Source organism: Sapajus apella, unplaced genomic scaffold (assembly GCF_009761245.1).
Source record: "Sapajus apella isolate SASKATOON/1434 unplaced genomic scaffold, GSC_monkey_1.0 scaffold7, whole genome shotgun sequence".
NCBI lineage: Eukaryota > Metazoa > Chordata > Mammalia > Primates > Cebidae > Sapajus > Sapajus apella.
This window is the reverse complement of record NW_022436947.1, coordinates 19,173,929-19,196,459: the sequence shown is the minus strand read 5'-3', so window position 1 is coordinate 19,196,459 and position 22,531 is coordinate 19,173,929. Positions and strand designations below refer to the sequence as shown.

The following is a 22,531-nucleotide window of genomic DNA, read 5'->3' as shown; positions in this document are numbered from 1 at the left end:
CATATCTTTCTAGTTCCACCATTCTTGTAGCAGCTATGTGCACTATAAATAGCAGATTTTATAAAATGTGTAGGTCAATCCCTTTTGGAAAAGAATATCAACTATACAACATCTGTATTTCTTAGTTTTATACTCTTTTTTCTCTTTCTTTTAACAATACTAATGTATCCAACATTTATATTCCTTTTTGTTTGTGTTATATTTCAGTTTTTGCATAAGATTTATTTTTTACTTAGCCTTCCTGATGGGGCTTCAGAGGTTAATACTCCTAGTCTTACAGGTCCTCTTCTCTAGAATGGTATTGTTATACCCGAGCAAGTTGTAAGGAAAGCGCCACACACTGAGACTGAATCAGGAGTCCTTTGTTACCGGCGACCGAGAGATGGCTAATGCTCAAAATTCTCTAGGACCCGAAGAAGGGGTTTGACTCCTTTTTATATCTTGCTTAAGAGGGAGGAGGGGAAGCCTAACTGAAGCAGAATTTACAGAAGCAGAACAAGCAAGTTAGATAAGGAGGCTGGTAACTAGGAGGCAGGAGGTTCCCGTGATTGTTGATTATGAAGGAGAGCATACACAGGTGGCTCCCATGATTGCTGGTTACCAAGGGGGGTACTCAGTACTTGCCATATAATCAATCGAGGGGGTATTCACAGTAGCAAGTGGGCTTGCCAAGCAGGATATGGTTACAATGGTTATATGCCTCTTTAATTCTAAGCACAGCATGACCCAGGACAGTAGCATGACCCAGGTACGCACTCAAGGGAGAAATGGCAGGAGTGAGGCAGAGGTTAAGACGGAGTCTGTCTGGCTAACACAGGGTAGGTTAGCACAGTATCTTTGACTTCTGTAATGACTTTTTATTTCCATTATCTTTTAATTATAAGAAACCATACTTTAAGCAGCTTTTAAAAATTAAAAACTTGAATAAATTGCTATTTCAAAATGGGTTATGGAATAATCTTTCAAATCTAAAAAGTTTTCAGTAAGCACATTTCAGGCTAGGGTAACATTACTAATAGCACTATATTAATAGTGCTACTCATCTTTCTGGAATAAATGTGAGATACTCTTGGATAAGGATTGGGAAAGTCTAAATATAGTTTTGTATATGGGAAATATATAAAATATATAGTGTGGAATTTTTTTATTGAATATTCATTGGTGCCTGAATAGCTGATGGAAATTTATTTAGGATTTATGGAATATTTAGCAGACATGTTAGACTAGTATTGTCACATTTTGTATTATTTCTGATTATTCAATGTATTAAATATATGGCTAATGTAATTTTGGAACCAATTTGCTTATTCTCTTTCATCTTCAAATTAAAATTAGAAGATAATGGCACAACACAATACATGCCTTAAAAAACTGGAGGACAAAGTTATTTTTAGCCTAGAATTATGAAGAGAGAACAAGCCAATCTAAAAACTTTTATCTGTGACTCTTTTTTTCAGAAGCTGCTGGAGGATAGGCTCCAGTGCTTACCAAAATAGGGGAATAAACCAATAAAGGGGATTCATGGGATTCAGGAAATCAGAGTTGCAGCCAGTGAAACAGCAATCAGAATGAAGGAAACCTGAGCACACAAGTTAAGCAGCAGGCTGTCCTGCCATCAGTCCAGATTGAAGCAGGAGGATTTCAGGGAGGAAAGTGAAAATTCTGTATTACTTATTCATTGATTGCATCAGACAATATACTGATCTATATTGTTTTGAAAATCTAGAAGTATTTTACAGATTTGGAGAAAATTAGCAATTGGTGCTGGGAAAATTATCAAATTTAAAGGGCCTTAATTAACTGCAAGAAAAAGAAAAAGTTGAATAGAAAGTATAATCATAATACACTACTTTGCTCAACAGTCATGAATATTTACATAATAATAATGTTGAATACCTCTAAAATATGATATTTATACTATAGGTCTGGAGAGAAGAGTACTATTTAAGTTAAAGCATAAATACTCATCAACGTAAAAAGGCAATATATGGTATCTAAAATTTGTAAGTCAAGAAATCACAATAAGAGTATGTTATGTGAAAATATGGAGTTAAATTACAGAAGAGATAGCTGAAAGAACTGAAAATTGTGACCTGTGGGACACTGGACTAAAGAAGGGGAATGACGGGAAGCAGGGTACAGCTGCTTTCCATTGGGAGTCTTGTAGTAGCCCTTGAAGTTTAAACTACATGCATGCATAATTTGATAAAAGTAAATATTTTTAAAAAGGGCAAAAGATACTGTGGCAACCCTTGGCAGTTTGCAATGTAGAAAAGAATGGAAGAGGCTGTCTTCATTTTTTGAACCTCATTTTCTGGTAATTTCCCCTGCCTGCTCTCAGCTTCAGCCATTCTGGCCTCTGCTCTTCTTCCAACACATGGGGCTTGATCTTGTCTTAGGAGCTTTGCACCTGTGCCAGCACTGCACTTCCCTCAGGTGTCTGCAGGCTTCTTTGCTGATCTCTTTCGAGGCTTTGCTTGAATGTCACTCCTCAGCAAGCTTCCTTTTGACCACTCAGTCTAAAATTGCATGTGCTCATGTGTCTGCCTTATTCCACTCTAATGCTTTCCTCCATGGTGTTTATTACCTTCTTAAATACTGAATCATTAAGTCATTTATTACCGCTGTTGTTAACTTTCTGTCTCCCCTTACTGCAATGTGAACTACACAAGGACAATATGTTTGTGGTTTGAATGATTGGGGGGTCCACCAGTGCATCTCAAGTGTCTATATATGAAACATATATATGTAATACTTTTTATTTTAATGAGCTATTCAGTATTTTAGTAAGCTATTAAATGGTGCTTGGCCTGCAGTATGTAATCAGTATATATTAGTTGAAGGCATCAATTAACTAAATGAAGAAAGAAAAGACTGAAGAAAGGAAAAGAACAAAAAAAGGAAGGCAGGACAAAACAAGGGACACCAGTAGGAGGCAAATGCATTATTTCATAAGATGGTGGTGTATTGAGTCTGGGTAGAGGCAAGATAAATAGAGAGAAGTGAATGAATTTGACATAGGTTTGAACATAAAGTTGGCATTATAATGAAAAATATGATTCTTTCTAAAACCAATATATCATCCATTTTGTAAGCAGGAAATATCTGAAAATAAGGAATATCAAGATTCTATATGTGTTATTAGATGTGAATGGAATTCATAGTCATGGCAAATAAAGTTAATGAATTATTAAATGCTGTTTAAACCCACAGAAATTCTAGACATCGAATGAAAATAAGAATGATACAATAACTTAGCTAATGACAGTAATAAAAGCTTTGATAGAGTTTTCCTAGAAGTTTTATAGGTTAGCTTGCCTGTAGGTTAAAAATATGAGGTTTTTTGTGCTTTGAAATATAAAAGCTCATAACTAAGTAATGAAAGGTTTAATATTATACTTAGTTAATAGTGTTTTCTTCTATTAAAAACATAGCATTCTATTCTTATTGATAATTCTATGGGAACAAATTTCACTAACATACAGTTTGATTTGAAAATAAATTATATTTCTTAATAATTATATGCACAGTTATGATGTGCATAGATTTAAGCTTTGGCATAAAGACCCATGTTTTCATTTTAACTGTATATTTGAAGATACTGATGATAGATTAATCTGATTGCACTGTAACAACTGACCAGTTTTGTGAAATAAAGTCTTTTCTTCCTTGTCTTAGTAGTCATAACTAGTTATATATACATTGTGGTTTTCTTTCATATAAATGTTTCTAGATTGCATATATTTAAAATAACTTTTCATGCTAATTCTGATGCAATCTTTAGCAGTATGAAAGCAACCTTCCCACTGTCTCTGATTCTTAACTTCTTCCTTTTCTTATCCTTTCAGAGCTCCTTCCTATTCTGAAACTTCAAGGTATGGTTGTAAAAGACTTCCAACTTTCCAAGACCTTTCCCCCACCAGAAGCTCCTGAAATAGTTTTAAAATGGAAAAAGATACATAGGAGGCACTCCCATTCTCAAGTAGTTTGTAATGTAAACCCAATTATTTCCCCAAGCAATAAGTTATAGTTCTTATTCATGACTATACATTTCAAAGCATTACTTCTGTCATATCATCTATGACATACGAAGTAAGAAAATGCATTATATATTAGAAACCTTTTAATTTTATACACATATGTGAAATATGTTTCACTTTAATAAGCTATTCAATATCTCAAAAGGCTATTCAATATTACAGGCACCTAGATAACTAAAAGGTAGGTCATTACATTTATTTCAATGGAAGAACTTAATGTGGAAAAATTTAAGTTCTATTAATGAACAAAATAAGTCTACTTTTATTAGGTCTACTTTTAATAAAAGTAGACCTATTTTGAAAAGAGAAGTGTCTGTTTCCATATTATATTTTAAATAAAATTTATGATGAAATTTTTTCCAGCTTATGAAAATTAAGATTCTTTCATCCATAGGGGCTACTGTGTAGTTGAGGATGTCCATAATTGAACAGCAGGAAGTATTAGACATATTCAAGAAAGCCCAGTAAATCCTAGAGGGAATTTGAAATAAATTTCATATATTTATTGTTAACTGCAACCATTTTATATAAAAATTATAGCAAGGCAAAGTTTGCATTTCATTATTGATATAGTGTCCCTACCCACTGTTTTTTGATAGTGGTCAAGTATGGGAAACACAATATAAGAGATGGTTATAAGTTAATGTGTTTAGCACTGCTTTGCACTCATTCTGTATGTTGTGATCTCTTTTTATTCATTATGTTAAATATTTATAATCACTTATTCTGTGCCTGATACTAAGGTATAGAGGGCCTAAGGGTGTGCTAGAGTGATTCATAGACAGAAGAGAGACAGACAGGTGTATGTTCATTGAAAGGTGACAGCTGCCATTTGAAGAATGTATAGAAATACAGATGCTTAGTACAGTTGGTAAGGGAGAAGGTAAGGGAACGGGAATTTTTAGGGTAGCAATGCTTCAGTATATAATAGGGGCTTAAAAGAACAATTCAGGCTGGGTGCAGTTGCTCACACCTGTAATCCCAGCACTTTGGGAGGTCGAGGTAGGCAGATCACAAGGTCAAGAGATTGAGACCATCCTGGCAAACATGGTGAAACCCTGTCTCTATTAAAAATACAAAAATTAGCTGGGTATGGTGGCACAAGCTTGTAATCCCAGTTACTTGGGAGGCTGAGGCAGGAGAATCGCTTGGACCTGGGAGACAGAGGTTGCAGTGAGCCGAGATCGTGCCACTGCACTCCAGCTGGGTGACTAAGCGAGACTCCATCTCAAAAAAAAAAGAAGAGTTCTGTGGAGAGAGAGGGATTGAAGTCCAGAAATCCTGGAAAAGGTAGGAGGATGTGAAAGAGTGGCAACATCTGTCTCTGTGAGATGCCATGAGAAAGACAGTGATGAAAATAGAAGTTAGTTAAAAGGTGAAGAGGAGGGAACTTGCAAAATTTCTTGTTTTCTGTTTTCTTGGTGAGAACAGAATGTTCAGTCTGCTCCTGATCATAAAAAGGAAAGCTTTAGCAGTCACCGATCTGAAAAAAGGTTGGGGAACACAGAGGGGTAAATGAATTATAGGTGGCAGGGAACATTCCTCTGAGATTATAAATTTGTCTGTTATTCATACAATGAATATTTACAGAGCACATTTGCCTATGTTACGTGTTGAATATACAGCAGGAAACAAGAAAGTCACATTTTGAATTCTTAAGAAGTTCATGCCTAACACAGTAAACAAGTATCAAAAAATTATTACTCAATTATCGTTGTGAGACTGTAAAAGTCAAAGAAATGATATTAAGATACCACCTGATGCATGAGAAGGAATTGGAGTTGGGCGAGGAGGCAGAGAAAGGAGAAAGCAGAGATATCCAGTTGGAGAAATGTCTGAGCGAAGGATCAAGACCAGGTGCTTGAGGGTGGCAAGGCTTCCCCTCAGTGTGCTATGGTCCCACTCGTGATTTACAAGTGTGCCAAATATTCGCCCGCTCAGCTTTTATTTGTTATCCCAAGGCACAGAAAACACCACTTTCTAATTGAAACATGATATAAAATAGTTTGAGAAGCTTTGCATTAGAGGAACTGACCTCAGAAAGTTTTCATCTGTAGCACCAGCAAGATGGAATAAATAAGGTATCTGGACATTTTGATTAATTTGGCACTTCTTGTATGTTTACAGTCATTGAATTAATTAGTTTATTCAGTAAATAGGTAGTGGATAAAATGATGCTGCATTTAACCTGTGCTAGTTTTATAAATATTACAAATTGACACAGAGATGGCCCACAAAATGGAAGTTTATCTTGGGATTGTTTATGAAAATATTAGAAAAGTTGTCTTACCTTAGCAGGTATAACGGAAAGTTGGAAAGTTTTCTCTCATTTTTTTTTTTCATTTCCATTGAGTAGTGTCAGTAAGATAGAATAAGATTGAGTGGAATTTCAAATTATTTAACATTCAACCAAAAGAATTCTCAACTTATTCACACATACATGTTAAATAAAGAATTCAGAAAATCATCCATAAAGTTCAGGAAAAAACCATCTAACTTAATTGCTGGGAAAAATTGGAACTGTTGCCTAGAATTATCCAGCTACACAGCCTATATTCAGTTTTAAATTGCATACTTATCCTTTTTACCTCTGTGTATAGCACATATTTAAAAGAAACAAACCTGGCCTGGCATGGTGACTCAGGCCTCCAGTCCCAGCACTTTGGGAGGCCGAGGTGGGCGGGTCCCTCGAACCTAGGAGTTCAAGAGCAGCGTGGGCAACATAGTGAAATCCTGTCTCTAAATAAATACATAAAAGAAAGAAATCTGACATTTCTTTTTTTAGCTGTGGATTGTTATATGTCTGTGAAATCATAGGTGTTTACCACTGTCTTAAACCGTTGTTTTATGAGTACTTTTTTCTGGATTTTTAAAGCATTACTTTTTTTAAAAAATTGGTGTAGAAGTAATTTTTTAGCATACTATAAATTTCTGGTAGTAATTTGTATTACAAAGGTGCATATTGTTTAAGATCTCAAGTAAGCTTTATGTATAGAAAAGATTCCTCTGCTCTTTCTTTTTGTCCTCAAATGTAAACTTCTGGAGACCTGTAGAGAATGAAAGGCGTCCGAATGTGTGTCCATGGCAATCTGCTAGCTGGTGGAGGAAGTTACAGTGGCATTAAGCCATGAAAAGGATCAATTGTTTTTGTGAAAAATCCTTGAGACGTGCCTTGAATTTAAAGGATCAAGTTCATTAAAATCATAAATCATCTATTAATCTCATTTTGCTGAACTATCCTTGCTGGTCCATGGTATTTTAAAGACCAACAGTTTAAAAAATATAATTAAAATAAGGACATAATGGGATTATTGAAGACCATGAAATAAAATCCTCAATGCCTTATCTTCTTGAGAGTTTTTACTGGATACTTGCTATACCTATACCTCTCCTAACTATAGAACTGAACATGATGTCAGATGTGTAACTTTCATTCATTTATTCATTCATGTGCCAAGCACCATGCTGATATTACATGTGAAAAGTTTCCAATGTTTTCTTGTTACGTCTACAATTAGTGCTAAGTTTCCCATAAGTAATTTGGTGGACTGGAAACTAGGGCAAAATTACATGAAGGGCTAAGAAAACTGCATCAATTCTTTTTGGATGTGTCAGGGAGATGGGGGTAGTCTTTCTCCCTGATAAGCAAGACCCACTAGAGCACCACCATATGCTACCATATACTGCACATATGCTTCTGAATGACAGGAGTTTTGTGTGAGATGAGAAAGCTGTGTCAGGCTGATGATATTATCATGATTCCTTATTGCGGACCACCATCCCAAATCACCAGACACTCCCTGATTGGGAGGGACCCGTGGATTTTTCAGCCACTGTATTACCTGGGAAGTTCAGTTGGGAAATGAGTACATAGCCTCAAGGGGTCTGGCGGAGGGCCTCTTGGGAAATGCAGAACTTCTTTGCCTACTAATGCCCCTTGCTCTAGACCAGAGAGACTTCTGGGAATTTCATTCTCACAAGAAACATTCGTTTCTTTTAAATATTATGTGAAGCAAAACATTTCATTTAGTTAAAGGTGGATATCATTTAAAATGGTAGGAAAATTGACAGTCTCGATAAGCCATTGCTGAGGTTAAAAACAAGGTAGTTTAAAATAATTTTTATTTCAGCATACACTATTTTCTTAATTTGCCAAGGAACTTGAATGACATGTTAAAGAACTTTAGGCATTGTGTTGTTAGTTTGCGATCCGCTTGAGTACAAAATGTATATTATGTGATTTTATTACCAAGGTTAAATCAGAGTATCCCTGGCTAGATCTATACTAGCTTATTAGATAAAGATCTTCTGCCAAAATAATATTTGCCATTAGTGAAATTAATGGCCGAAGTATAAAATTCAGAAAGGTATGATCACTTAGATGCTCAAAAATGTATTAAGGAAAACGTAGGTTACATTTCAATATCTGTGTCTTTATGTTATAAGATATGTAAATTCCAAGGTGTAAATCCTGCCATAAAAAAACACTTTTTTCTTTTTCCTAGACTTAGAGAGAAACATTAGCTCGCCCATAGAGCTAGCTCCTTTGATGTGCAGTGATGCTACCTGTGGTCTATTTTAAGATGCTCTTTTTTATTTAACCATTACCATTATAACATTAGACAGTGCAGGAGTATGTTAATTATCTCGAGGTGTCCCAGTGGCCTAGTAAGGCCAGGGCAAAATGCCAGCAGAGTCCTGGCCAAAAACACTACATTAACTTGTTCAGTCTCTTGACATCCTCACAAACAGAACAGTAAACCTGGAGAGAAAACATATTTGTTCCAAATGAGTTAACTATTCCAAAATAAATAATATCTAACCCCTGGCCAACAGATTGTAATTGTGTATAAAAAGTAACTAATGAGATGTATTCTTCAAGACTCTTAATTATGTACTGAACAGGAATGCTTTTTAGATGTTGTTCCTCTGAGTGCAATAAACCTGTGTAATCTAGGCAACCTAACGAGCATCTTGGAGCATCTGCCACTGCAGAGTGCATTCAAATTTTAGGCAATATTTGGGAAGTGCTGTTGCAGCAGTGGGCCAGTAAGACCCAGTGCTGTCATTGGTCAGGATAGGCCACCAATTATAAGACTTGAAGGTAAGCATATTTTGATTGGTGGTTGAAGTGAATCCGACTTTGGGGGTTCACAGAATGGGCATTGTAAAGACACCAAGTTCCATGGAGAATGCAACTATTAAAGTGAGAAAGAAAAGAGAGTACAAGTGAGATGCTTGGCGTAGAGTAGAGGCATGGGATGGGGACTGAAAGTATCCAGCAGAAGAATGTGAAGCCAATAAAATGATTCTCCTAGCTACCTAGATTGAACTTAAGCTGTACTAATTGAGACAATAGGATTTGCACAATTTCCCCTCACTTTAAATAAACTTTGCAATAGAAGGAAATAATTTGATAAACAGTAATTATTGCTTCATAGTCTATTGGCAATGAAACATTTATACATACCAATAAAGCAGTAGATGGAGTCTTTCTTGTACAGTTATGAGCAAAATCAGTGATGAATATAGTTAGGTGCTCATTAACAATTAAAAACCTACTAGAGATGTCATCAAAGTGTTCAGTTTTTTTAAATTGCTAGTGGAGAAAGTGGTTCTAAAATAAAGAACTCTTTAAAATGTAAACAATATAAGCTTTTAAATAAATAGTGATCTTAAGCTGTCTTAAGTCTTTTCTGAAACAAGGAAATTATTCTGAAAAATATTGCTTTAAAAATTTTATTGAATTTATAATACAGGCCAGGTACAGTGGATCACTCTTATAATCCCAGCACTTTGGGACACTGAGGCTGATGGATCACTTGAGGTCAGCCTGGCCAACAAGGTGAAACCCTGTCTCTACTAAAAATACAAAAATTAGTCAGATGGGGTAGTGGGTGCCTGTAATCCCAGGTACTTGGGAGGCTGAGGCAGGAGAATTGCTTGAACTAGGGAGGTGGAGGTTGCAGTGAGCAGAGATGGATTGCCCCATTGCATTCCAGCCTAGGTAACCGAGGAAAACTTTTTCTCAAAAAAAAAAAAAAAAAAAAAAGGTACAATACAAAGACATAGATTAGATAAGCGTATTTCCTAAAGTTTGATTTAAATTAAATATTTTGTTTTTCAGTGTTCACATTGTTTTCTAGGGAAATAGATCAACCCTTGAATATCAGGATTTGTATTTGCCATGTACTGAGTGTCCATACTTTAAAGAGCACTTCAGACTAAGAATCAGATAGCATCAGAAAACAAGTGAATAATTTATGACTTAACAAAAACATGCTATGCACGTTAGATAAATGTCATGTTGTTGCATTTCTTAAAATTTTGCTTCACTATTGAAAGAAAAAAAAACCCAAATACCTGAAAAATAAAATTCAGGAAATATTATGAGTTGTTATAGGCACATTTTTTACTAAGAGCTCAAAATAGTTTTACACATGCCCTACCCCTTGTTACAGTCTCCTTGTAAGTAAACAGCAGATATATACCCCTATTTTTAAATTGTGGAAATACAAGCAAAGAGATGTGAATTGTCCAGGGTCTTCACTTAATGGCAGAATCTAAGATCCTGACCTTAAGAATAAAGTGAAAGGAGACACAAAAAATATATTTGTTTATAGTCAAAATTAGGCAGCTCTCCCTTGCTCATCCTGATTTCTTTTTGCAGTATTGCCCCAGCTGAAGTAGTTTTAATGAGCAATAGCAAGTGGCTTGCAAAAGATACTGGCAAATTGAAGATGTCTTAAATTATTAAAGATACATGGAAAATTATCAATTTATTATAGTAAATATGCTTTCTGTGAATGAAGTTTTCTTATTTCTAGCCCAGTTTAAAAAAACAGAATTCATGACAAAAATGAATTTTCAGTCAATATATTGGGAAAGGAGTCAAGAAAATCTTTCTGCCTTGTCCAGACATAACCATACAGTGAATCAGTCAGCATCCTGGCAGCAATTTTAACATGACCCACACCTATTTCAGAACACAGGTTGTTAACACATAAAGCTGCCAGATTGTCCTGCTTAATGGACAGACACTGACATTTGGGTTTAATTTTATCTAAGCAAAATGTGCTGTTTTAGAAATAAGATAAAAATTAAAATAAGACTTACAGGGTTTAATTACAAATTGAAAACCCAGTCCATCTGATTTTCGTGGCCAATAAGATGATCTGTGAGTTTGTTGGATTTCCGGGTTTGCTATGATTCTTGTTTATCATTATCTTAGTAACTGAAGTACTTAGCTTGCCTACTATGTGTCAACTTGGCTGTTATTTCATAACCTTAGCCCTAAAATGCTGTTAAAGCTGCATCTGTCATGCAGTATCTTGGAAGAAGATTTTAAAGTGAATTTCAAGTTTTTCTTTACAGTCTGAAAACATATTTACTTATTTAACTTTATTTAGTTGTAGAATCAGAGATATTCTTTCAGAGTGCATATACACTTTAAATTTTAAAAATATTTAACTCATAAAAACTCATCAATTATTTGGGAAACATAAGAACATATGAAAAAATAAAAATCACTGCCAGTGGCACCACATAAATAAATTTATATTTCTTTTTGTATGTACCATCTAGAAAATTGTATCATAACTTTTGATAATGTTTTATATTATATAATTCAAAAAATCAATAAATATTATTGAAGATATAATTATAATGGCTTCATGTCATTTCATATTAGGAACCTTATATAATTTATTTAAACTTGCCCCACTTTTTGTATATTAACATATTTTATAGTTATTCATCATTATTTTCAATGTTGTAAACATCTTGGTACATCTTGTTAATCTCTGTTAATCTTTTAAAATATGTTCTTTGGAATAGAATTATTGTGTCCAATGACATGAAGAGTTTTAAGAATCCTGATAACTCTTATACATGCACGTCCCAGAAAGTTTATAGTAGTTCATTCTTCTACCTATATATAAGGAAACATCTGAAGATTTCTGGATCATCACTGAATATTTAAAAAGTAATAATAAACCTTTGATAACCTGTCAGCTGGAAAAATGCTATCTTCTTGTTATTTTAGTTTCTGTTTCTTTGATACCAGAAAAATCTAACAGTTCTTTATAAATTTATTAATTGTATTTGTGTTTTTAAAACTTCTCTGCTCATACTTAGCTCTTATTGATTTGTAAGAATATTGTATGTGTGGAATATATTGTAATATATGTTTAGTGTATTTTAACATTTGTCAATAGCTTGACATTTACAATTTGAATTTCATTAAACATTTCTCTATACAAGTTTAAATGTTATGTAATCAAAACTAAAATGTTTCTTCATAGTATCCTTTTCTTCATACATAGTAAGGCATCCCACCTCTTATGATAAATTTAATGTTCACTTTGTAAATAGTTTTTCTGCATCTTTTTAAAACATTCTTTATTCCACTTGGAATTTATTTTTATGTATGTGTCAAATACAATTTAAATTTTTTCACAATGGTCAGTCTTCCCAAGCTTTGAATCTTCACAATTTCCTTATCTGATTGTGATGTTTCCTTTATAATATATTAAATTCACATCTATAGTAGGTTCTATATTAGTGCTATTTGCTTTTTTCCATTGATCTGCCTGTCAATTCATTTTTATTAGTAATTGATTAACCAAGCCTTTATTAATTCACACTTTCTATGAATAGTCAATTATTACTTTCCTTTTATCAATCTATATAAATTTTAGAAAAATTTCTCCAGTTAGAAACATCCAAGATTTGACCTATTCATTAATATGGAAAAAAAATGACAACTCCCCCAAATTCAGTGTTTCCATTAAAGGATGTAGTCGGTCTCTTCATTTATTCACATTTTCTTTTATATTAAAAATAGTTCAGATCTTTGTTCCTTTATGAACTCTCTTGGTGTTTTGTGCTTTTCATGGTAAATGCAAATGGAATCCCATTGTATCTTCTAATTGGTTATTTAAGTGTGCCAGTTGTCCAGAAATTCCTGAGCGACCCCAATCAGAAAAGAGCACAGCAGATGTTCTTGCTCTGCGTCAGATTTCAGTGAAAGTATGTGGGCATAAGACATCACAACTGCATTCTTATTTACATTGCTAAATAATGCTGTTATTGTAAGATAATTTAATAGCATATAATAACATAATACATAACAAATATATTATTTTTTGCCATTTGATGAATTGTGTTTTCTACTAAATTTTATGTACTTTTTCTTACACAGATTGGGTTCTCTTCTCACTTTTAATATTGTTTTTATCTTGTTCTCTTAATTGTTATTTGTATATAGTTTGATATTTCTGTCTCTGTTCCCATCATCACTGAGCAATTGAGTTTTTCTCTTATGGTGGAACAAATTCAGTGTTAGCTATAGACATAAAACTAGGTAACTATAATGATTGTAATATAATAACAATGAGTTTGTGCTTAGTGTTTTGTTGATGTTATGGAAGAAGGTTGACAGGAAAAGTGTGGTACTTCATCTCCGACAGATTTTATTTTATACATAAAACTCAGGCAAAGCCAGTTTAATAGAAACTATCATCATGCATATCATTGAAGCTCAAGAAATAAATCTCCTGACATTGTCAACTTTTAATTTCAGTATCCAAAAAGTAGAGAATGCTTTAACTGTTATGATGTTGTAAAATACTATTTTATTAAATTGAAAATATGTCAGTGATTAATTATTCTGCAAAAAACAGGTTGCCAAAGAGTGTCATTGAATTTAAGTCCAAATTTATTAAATGTAAATATATAACATCTAGAAAAACATATTAACATGTGCAAAATTGGTAATAGCAGTTATTTATAAGACATAGGATTGTAAGTAACATTTAAACTATTTTTGCTTACCTGTATTTTATCTAATTTATTTGAAATAGGCATGCATTATTACTTATGTCGTAAAGAGCAAAATTATTAACGTGTTTTAAGAAAAATTAACTCAACTTTTAAAATATAGATAAATTACATTTGCTTAAATGCATGTAAGTATAGGAAAATACACTACTTATTAAGACTAGCCTGTGAATGTTTTGAGCTTTCATTGAAAAGTTTGAATAGTAGACATATTACCAACATACAGATTATCTCTGTGAAAGCATTCATAGTGTCGGGTGTCTAAGAAACAATAAAACCGAATTGCTCACCTTTGAACCTTTCCTTGGTTCTGTGAGACATATGCATTCCTTGGTTCTGTGACACATATGCATTTAATTGGATGTCTCACTACCAAAATAAGCATATGGAAGAAATAACTCCCTTTGTTCCTTTCCATTATCCTTATGTTCAAATTTTCCATCTCCTTTGATTATTTTACCCTTTTGATTATATAGTGGATGCCTCAGGCATCTACTTTTTTATCTCTTTAAACTCATTCTTAAATACAGATATTACCTGGACTCTTTAATATTTTTCCAGAATTACCTGTTTTTGATTACATAAATTAAAATACTCTCTTATTTTGCATAAAGTTGCTATTAAAGTTTTGACACATTCACAAGTGCTTTTATTTTGAAGGCTTTGAAGAGAGGAAAAAACTGAAACTCTGCTTTCTAACACTGGAAGGTAGTTGAAATTGGAAAACAAATGGTTTGGGGGAAAATTCCATATATAGTATAAAAAGCAGTATTTTTTAGGTCTTTTCGTTACATCTGAAATGATTAACAGTAAGTGCAAGGTTCGAACTATTACTATAGCCTAAACAAACCATGCTATCGGAATTACCATAATTAGCTGAATTATGTTTCATAAATATCTTTGCATATATACTGAATAAAAGTTTACGTTCCATATCACTAAAGATAGGCTATATGATCATTTAACTTGACAGCAAGCCAATTCTTGACACTGAATGACTAGAAAATCCATAGAGAAAATCTGACATGTATAATATTGTAGACTCTGTCCTCGTGGGCAAAGTTAATTTTACTTGCAAAGTTTGTATTAGCTAATCAAGGTTTGGGGTTAGATCATTTGGATCATCAACTCAGCTTATCAAATAGAGAAAGACAATAATAATAGAACATCTGAAGATACAGAGTATTTAATAACCAGGTGATGTGTTCATAGGTTTACTTTAATCAATTAAAGAACTGATGGCTCACGCCTGTAATCCCAGCGTTTTGGGATGCCAAGGTGGGCAGATCACTTTATGTCAGGAATTTGGGACCAGCCTACCCAACATGGTGAAACCCTGTCTCTACTAAAAATACAAAAATTAGCCGGGCGTGGTAGTGCATGCCTGTAATCCCAGCTACTGCAGAGGCTGAGGCAGAAGAATTGCTTGAACCCAGGGTGGGGTGGTGGTGGGGAGCTCAGAGGTTGCAGTGAGCCAAGATCAAACCACTGCACTGCAGAAGCTTGGGTGACAGAGTGAGACTCAACCTCAAAAAAAAAAAAAAAGTATTTTCTCTTATTAAAGGAATTCCTATTTTCATTTTATTCTCAGAGAGTGGACTTATTTTGCTTCCAGTGACAGATGATCATGACTGCTGTCACTATCAACCATTGTTTATCGATGCCTCTTCAGTCTTAAGCAAGTCTTGCTGTCAAATTCTTTAGTGGATGATAACCACTCTGATGACATTAGACTATCTCCAGAGGCCTCCAAGTCCTTCTTCAAGCCTTCACAAACCACCTACCTTTTTCACAAGTACACATCCAACCCCTTTCATTTCTGTTAAAATATTTATTGGATTATTACATACTCATCTTTGATATTTTTCCTCAAAATATACTCAACATATGAAATACATTCAGTGACATTCAGTCAACTCAGTAGACTACCTCCTTGCTTTTTAAAAGAAATCTAGGTAAGAAGAGAGTAAGATGAAAGTTAAAAGTGTGAAGATGGATATGACCTTATATCACAGTGAACTATCACCAAAAATAAGTTCCTAGTGATCTGTGAAGATCCTACGTGAGCGCTCCCTGGCCTCTCAGATTTTGAGTTCTGTGATTTCTCACTTCTTGGTGCTCATGCCCTTTCATCTACCTGGAACATTCAGTCCCTTTCCCCAGGTCTCTTTGTCAGGCTTCTTCAAGGTATTTAATGGTTCATCTCTATTTCTTTGCCACATTTCTAGATTTCTGCTACCAGCTGATCTCCTTTTTATGTCCTTGGAAATTTCTTAGTAACTTCTTTAAAGAATGTGAAATTTGCAAGCAGTATCATCTACCTTGGACACATTCACTGTAGGAGATATGAAATCCTACACTTTAGACTTAGATCTGTGGTTATTTTCTATCTGAAATTTATTTCTCTTAAGAGCACTCTGTTTCTCCCTATTATAGTAATATTTTGGCCACTTTATGGCAATAACGTGTGTGTATATGTTTGTGTGTGTATTTTGTCAGAGCACTGCTGCTAGAATTTGTTGTAGTAAGATGCAGGTGATACATTGTTAATCAACGTGAAACAGAGACCTTCCTTAGGGTAAGGCCACTGTCAGAAGCGTTTTTGGAATTCAAAATATTTATAATGATTTTTTTTTTAGTGGGAAATGAGCACCCTGATTTTAATTTCAGGGGGTTAAAAAATTTGAGCAAAAATGATTTCCTTGATAAGGGTGTTTTCAAGGAAAACAAAACTTTGATTTTCTTTATATAAGTGTAAACAGAAAAGAAGAAATATGTATTTATAATGCATATACCAAATAAATATATGTATTTATATCTATCCATATATATATATATATATACACACACACACACACATATATATACGTGTTTGCATATATGTAAGTGCTCAAGGTAAGTACAAGATGGAATCAGTTGAAAAGAGAACATTTAGGTTATCTGAAATAATATAAACCAAATTTCTCTCAGTTTTGTTAGGAGGTTAGAAAGCTGCTTCATTAAGAATATTTTTAGGACAAATTTTAAGGTAACCTTAAAAAAATTTACTAATATGTATTTTCTTGTTTTATATCTTGTGAACAATCACTTCCTGAAATTTCTTAGATTTATCACTACAAAACAGTCATACTGTTAACAGCCTTGTCAAATATTTTAAATGGAAAGCAATGAAATGTAAAAACTAAAGAAACTGAAATCAATGGAAACAAAAAAAATCTATATTTCATTATTTTAATGGATCTTAAAATGTGTAAGCACTTCGATAGATTCCTTTTTATTTAGGATTTCCTGGTTTTCAAAGTATATAATGCAACAAAAAAGTGAACCCAGCTCCTTTTTTTCTTGTTCATTGGAGCTATCACATCTCATCTATCAGACCTCTAAGTAGAATTTTAAAAGTGGGGTACTCTCTCACGCCCAAGCACTATGTAATTAGCATATGAATGTGTAACGGATTGTTTGAAGTAACAATTAAGGGAACAATACATAAAGGAACTGAAGAGAGCTACCAACACCTGGGAACCTTGCATTGAAAAAGCTTTCTTAATGTAAGTAATTAAAAACCAAGGATAATTGTTCGTTGTGTAGGGATAAAACTCTACAAGGAAAGCTAAAATTCTGCTGATGTTTTGCTGTTATCCTTTAGAATGAATCATTAAAACAAGAGCTTACTGTTTTATTTATTTCAATAGAATGCTTGTTAAATACAGGTTTTGCATGGTATCTGATCTCCTGAAGTCACCACAATGCATAACAAAAATGTCTTACATTTCTAAAATGCTTATAGTTAAAATATATAAAAAATGACAAGGAATCTTTTCCCTATGGCCAATGCAAAGTTTCAGAGGAAAATTTCAATTGATTACCAGGTTAAATCATGTATGCAGTCAATTCTTTATAATTTATTTATCCAAGTAATTCCTGCTAGTGAACCTGTAACCCTCTGTATTGTTTTGTGCTATTTTGTGTCTCTTGAAGGCATGCACGGCATAGAGGCTCCTGCTAAGGCAGAGCACCTTAGGAGAGTAACCAGTAGCTCAGGATTGTTAGGAATCTTTGATACTGAGGGAGAGTGAATGAAGTGGGAAGCAGGAACCCTGCATTATGGTTTCCATTTTTTATCTCTTACTGCCTGTACAAACTACTTACTTTTTGGCATAAATCTTCTTATCTCTAAAATAGGAATTACTTTTTTCTAGAACGTTAAGTCTCAGTCAGTAACCTTTTATGTTCCTTTCTAATATTCTGTTGTATATATTCATTTATAATAAAGAAACATGCCCAGAATTTAACGTAAATCAATTTAGTCTTAAATAACTAGCATTTAATGGAACATCCTTATTTGAAAAATAAATTGTGAGCCTAGTATTCCATTTTCAGTAGAAAGTGAAACAAAATTATGTATGAATATTCATAACAGCATTATTCATAATAGCTAAAAATTAGAAACAACCCAAGTATCTATTACGTGATGAATGGATGAATAAAATATGGTATATTCAGTTGTCAAAACAGAAATTGCCCCGATGTTAAACAGACAGGAAATACTTTATTCAAGGCTGCTGCAGTAGGGGTGAGAAGCTAGAACAGAGTCTGAACTCAACACACATGAAGCAGACTGGGTCAGGTTTTTAAGGGCTGGAGTGAGCTAGTGGAAAACAACTACAAGTCACTCAGGGCCATAAGCTATTTGTGTTTGCTAATTGGCTTTATCTAAACTACCTTTTGTCATAAAGATAGGAGTTTATATAAATAAATTCATACTTTTATGACAAGAGGCAGTTTTTGCAGCTTGGATCAAGGGGCCCCACTGATTTTAGCCTTCCACCCTCCCCCCTAATCCGGAAGATAAAGGTGCTGTCTCTCTTGTTGATTACTTTTCAAAGAGGTGGTTCCCAGGTCTTTGAGAGGTACATGTCTGGTTTATAAAATTATCAGGGGGCTATTAAAAAGATTTACATCTCACAGAGGTAGAGAAAGAATTACAATAACAGTGTTCCTAAAGTAAATTCTATAATAAAAGGAAGATCAAGGGCCTACAGTCGGGAACAAGGCTTTCTAAGATTCAGTCAAACCAAGGGAAATTTTAAGGCTGTCCTGGTCACCATATGATAGAGTATTCTTGGACAGTGAAGTAGAATAAAGTATTAATACATGCTATGCCATGTATAAACCTTGAAAACATTATGTGATGGGAAAGAAGTTGGTTGCAAAAGGCCATATATTGTATCATTCTGTTTATGTGGAAATGTCTAGAATAGTCAAATCTATACAGATAAAGGTAGTGTTTTTCTAGGGGTGGGGGATGGGAGTGGTATGGGGTAGCAGCTAAGGGTATGGAGTTTCTTCTAAAAGTGATGAAAATGTTCTAAAATTGTTTGTAGGAATGGTGACAAAACTTTGTAAATATACTAAAAGCCATTGAATTGTACAGTTTAATGGATGAATTTTGTGCTATGTAGATTACATTTCAATAAAACTATTGTAAAAAATAGATTTATGTTGAAATGAGCTATATAGCCAATAGAATATTTAGCTAAATATGCAGATTTAAAAAAATGTAAACACAAACAAAACCTTTATTTTTGCAAAGTAAGTTTTGGCTTTGGATAATCTATGAATTTTAAATGTGCATTTCTGACAGCTGCCCTGCCTTTTAGTTTTTATAAGATAGTAATTAATTACCATGTTTTGATAACCAAAGAGTGTATAATATGGAAGAAAGAAAAATAAATTCTGAAATGTCTTTGAGATATTTGCATTCAATGGAGAAAACAAATGTATAAAGACAATAAGAAGTAATTTTAATACTATATGAACGAAATGCCAATGTATGAATGAATAATGTTCTGCAAGCACATTTGTAAACTAGCTATGTAGCTTCTTTACAGAAACAGTTCTGCCAATACCAATCAGTTTCCAAACCTATCTTGCAAAGATTTATTTTGTCCACAGTATAGCTGAAATGAAGTATTAATGTTAGTACAGTCTCCGATCAAGGGACAATCGTACAGGGAGGAGGAGAATGAATCTGAAAACTCCTATTTATTGGATGCAGGTATCGCTCCTGGTAAAATTTTGAATTATGCAGAGTGAGACTGGTTTTAACCCATCCTCCTGTGTCTGTTCTTTGCCCCATGTTCTAGATCAAGAGACTCTCTCTCTAGGTCATGGGACATTCACTATCTTTATGGCCCTGAGCTTCTCGTTGCATTACCTAACTCAAGCGTCTTTTTCCTCCAAGGGACAAATTCACTCACAGTGTCTGACATAACATTTCTCCCAAACAACATATGCACATTTAAATTCTACTTTCTGATGGCAGCTAATTTTGTTTTGTATTAGGAGGGAAGTAGATTTTGAAAACATGATAAACTCTGGGTACACTAGACACATTTTCAGGTAAAACTTGGATTGTAAACATGAAGATATCTTTAATCAATAGGATTTTGGGCATTAGACTTAGGGAATGGTAACAACATTTGGAAGCATGACAAGCTGTTCTTTCTGACCCCAGTCCCTCTTTGGGGCTCTTTGGGGCTGAACCTCTCTAGGCTGCTCTTGCATTATCTAAGTATATAACTTGCTTCTGCCTGAATGTCATCATCCTTTAAGCACACGCTCTAAAATTTACACTAGCTACCAGAACAAGGGCATTGGAGTGTATAATATAATGGTGGTAGTTGATGTTGAAAGAACACGTTGAGAAGATAACATGGAAAGGAGTAATCAAGAACTATATATGGTATAAATGATTTTGGCATCTTTTATTTTTGGACACATATTTTCTACATACTAATTACTTGGTTTTTTTTTTTTTTTTTTTTTTTCTATAGATTGGGCTAATGGATACTACAGACAACAGAGAAAACTTGTTGAAGAGATTGGCTGGTCCTATACAGGTAAACTTATTACTTGTATAATGAGATCTAGCAGAAATTTTTTATTGTTTTGTGTCTATTTTTATACATAAAAGGAAGATTTGGAGCACGACACACTTTGTCAACTTAACTAGATGGTTGGATTAATTGATATATTAGATACAAAATGGTATCTTGTGGGCTTTCCATAAACAAATTTGGTAGTGTAGAGCTTATTGGCATCCACCCAAGCTGGATTTGAAGCTCAGGCCCAAGCTGTTTGTATACCTTCAAGAAATAGCATAGCTCTGTTTTTTTCAATGGTGAAGTGGGGGGCTGTTCTGGCTGTTAATGAGATGAAGATAGTGTGAAGCACTTGTCACAGAGTCTCTTTCTAAACAGAAAACTCTCAATAAATGTTAGTTGTTGTTATGATCATGCTAATGATTTTTTTTGTTCACTTAACAAATACTGTTGGGATTCTTGCTGTCAGAGGGGCATTCTTCTGAATTACTGTGGTTAATGTATTGGAGTTAGAGTATAAAATGATTTTGTCACATTACCAGACTTTGCTTAGAACATTAGGAACATCCGAAGCTGGCTTGAAATGGTTACAACCAAAAATCATCATCAGAAACCCTAGGAGAGAAAGTTCTAGCCCTGAGTGGAAGAATATGAGTGGAGTTTGGGTGAACCATGACATGCCTAGTAGCCATCTGGGAAGGAGTTGCGCATTAGAGTTGGGTACTTACTAGCAATAAGTTTGGGGTGATAAGATAAAATCAGGTTACAAGGGCTTTACCATGAACCTGACCAATTTTACTTAATAGACGAAGTGCAGAAGCATGTTGAATTTTGTAGATAAGGATGCATTTTCTTTCTTCTTTTTAATTGCTACTTTAAAAGTAGTAAATGTTCATTGTAGAAAATTTAGAAAATACGTTCAAGTACAAAGAAGAACATAAAAAGTCATTCTTTTATTCCTCTCAGAAATATCCACTTAAAAAAACTACTGTAGTCCATTTAGGACGGTTTTATTCTCCAAAAAATTCATATTGTATGTATAGAGTTATGCATCCAGTTTACTCTTAAAATTATATTTGAGTATTTCCTCATTTTAGTGATGATTCCTGCTGATCATGATACTTAATCTGCTTAATAATCCATTGAATAAGTTTTTTATTAAGAACTTCCTAATTTGGGGGTATTTAAGCTTCTATAAGCCATGACAAATAGATGAATAGACAGATAGACATGTTTTTATTTGTATTTTTATTACTTCTGTGCTATAGAATTCCTGATATGCAATTACTGAGTAGAAAAAAAGAAACTTTTAGGTTGGTCACAGTGGCTCAAACCTGTAATCACAGCACTTTGAGAGGATAAGGTGAGAGGATCACGCAGTCAAGAGTTCGAGACAAGCCTGGCCAACATGGCAAAGCCCCATCTCTATTAAAAGTACAAAAACTTAGTCAGATGAGTTGACATGTGCCTGTAATCCTAGCTACTTAGGAGGCTGAGGCAGGAGAATTACTTGAACCCAGGAAGCCGAGGTCACAGTGAGCTGAGATCATACCACCACTGCACTCCAGCCTGGGCGACAGTGAGACTCTGTCTCAAAAAAAAAGAAAAAAAAAAAAAACACTTTTGATATTTGTGATACACGCTGCCTAAATATTTCCTAGACAGGTTACATTCATTTGTCATATAAATGATTACCCAACTGTATACTACCCAGGATTGATGATTGTCATATTGAAAATCTTTACCAATTCAACAAGTTTTTAAAAA

The 22,531-nt window shown here is 34.0% G+C and overlaps 1 protein-coding gene across 5 annotated transcripts in view; it reads left to right on the top strand.

The window, feature by feature from the left end:
* The window catches only part of PTPRZ1 (protein tyrosine phosphatase receptor type Z1), a 190,459-nt gene that overhangs the window by 35,091 nt on the left and 132,837 nt on the right, over window positions 1–22,531 (top strand). For all 5 annotated transcript variants that reach the window (XM_032276161.1, XM_032276160.1, XM_032276159.1 and 2 more), the window contains exon 2: window positions 20,717–20,782. In XM_032276161.1, coding sequence (XP_032132052.1) covers window positions 20,717–20,782 — 66 coding nt within the window. The remainder of the gene's footprint in view (window positions 1–20,716; window positions 20,783–22,531) is intronic.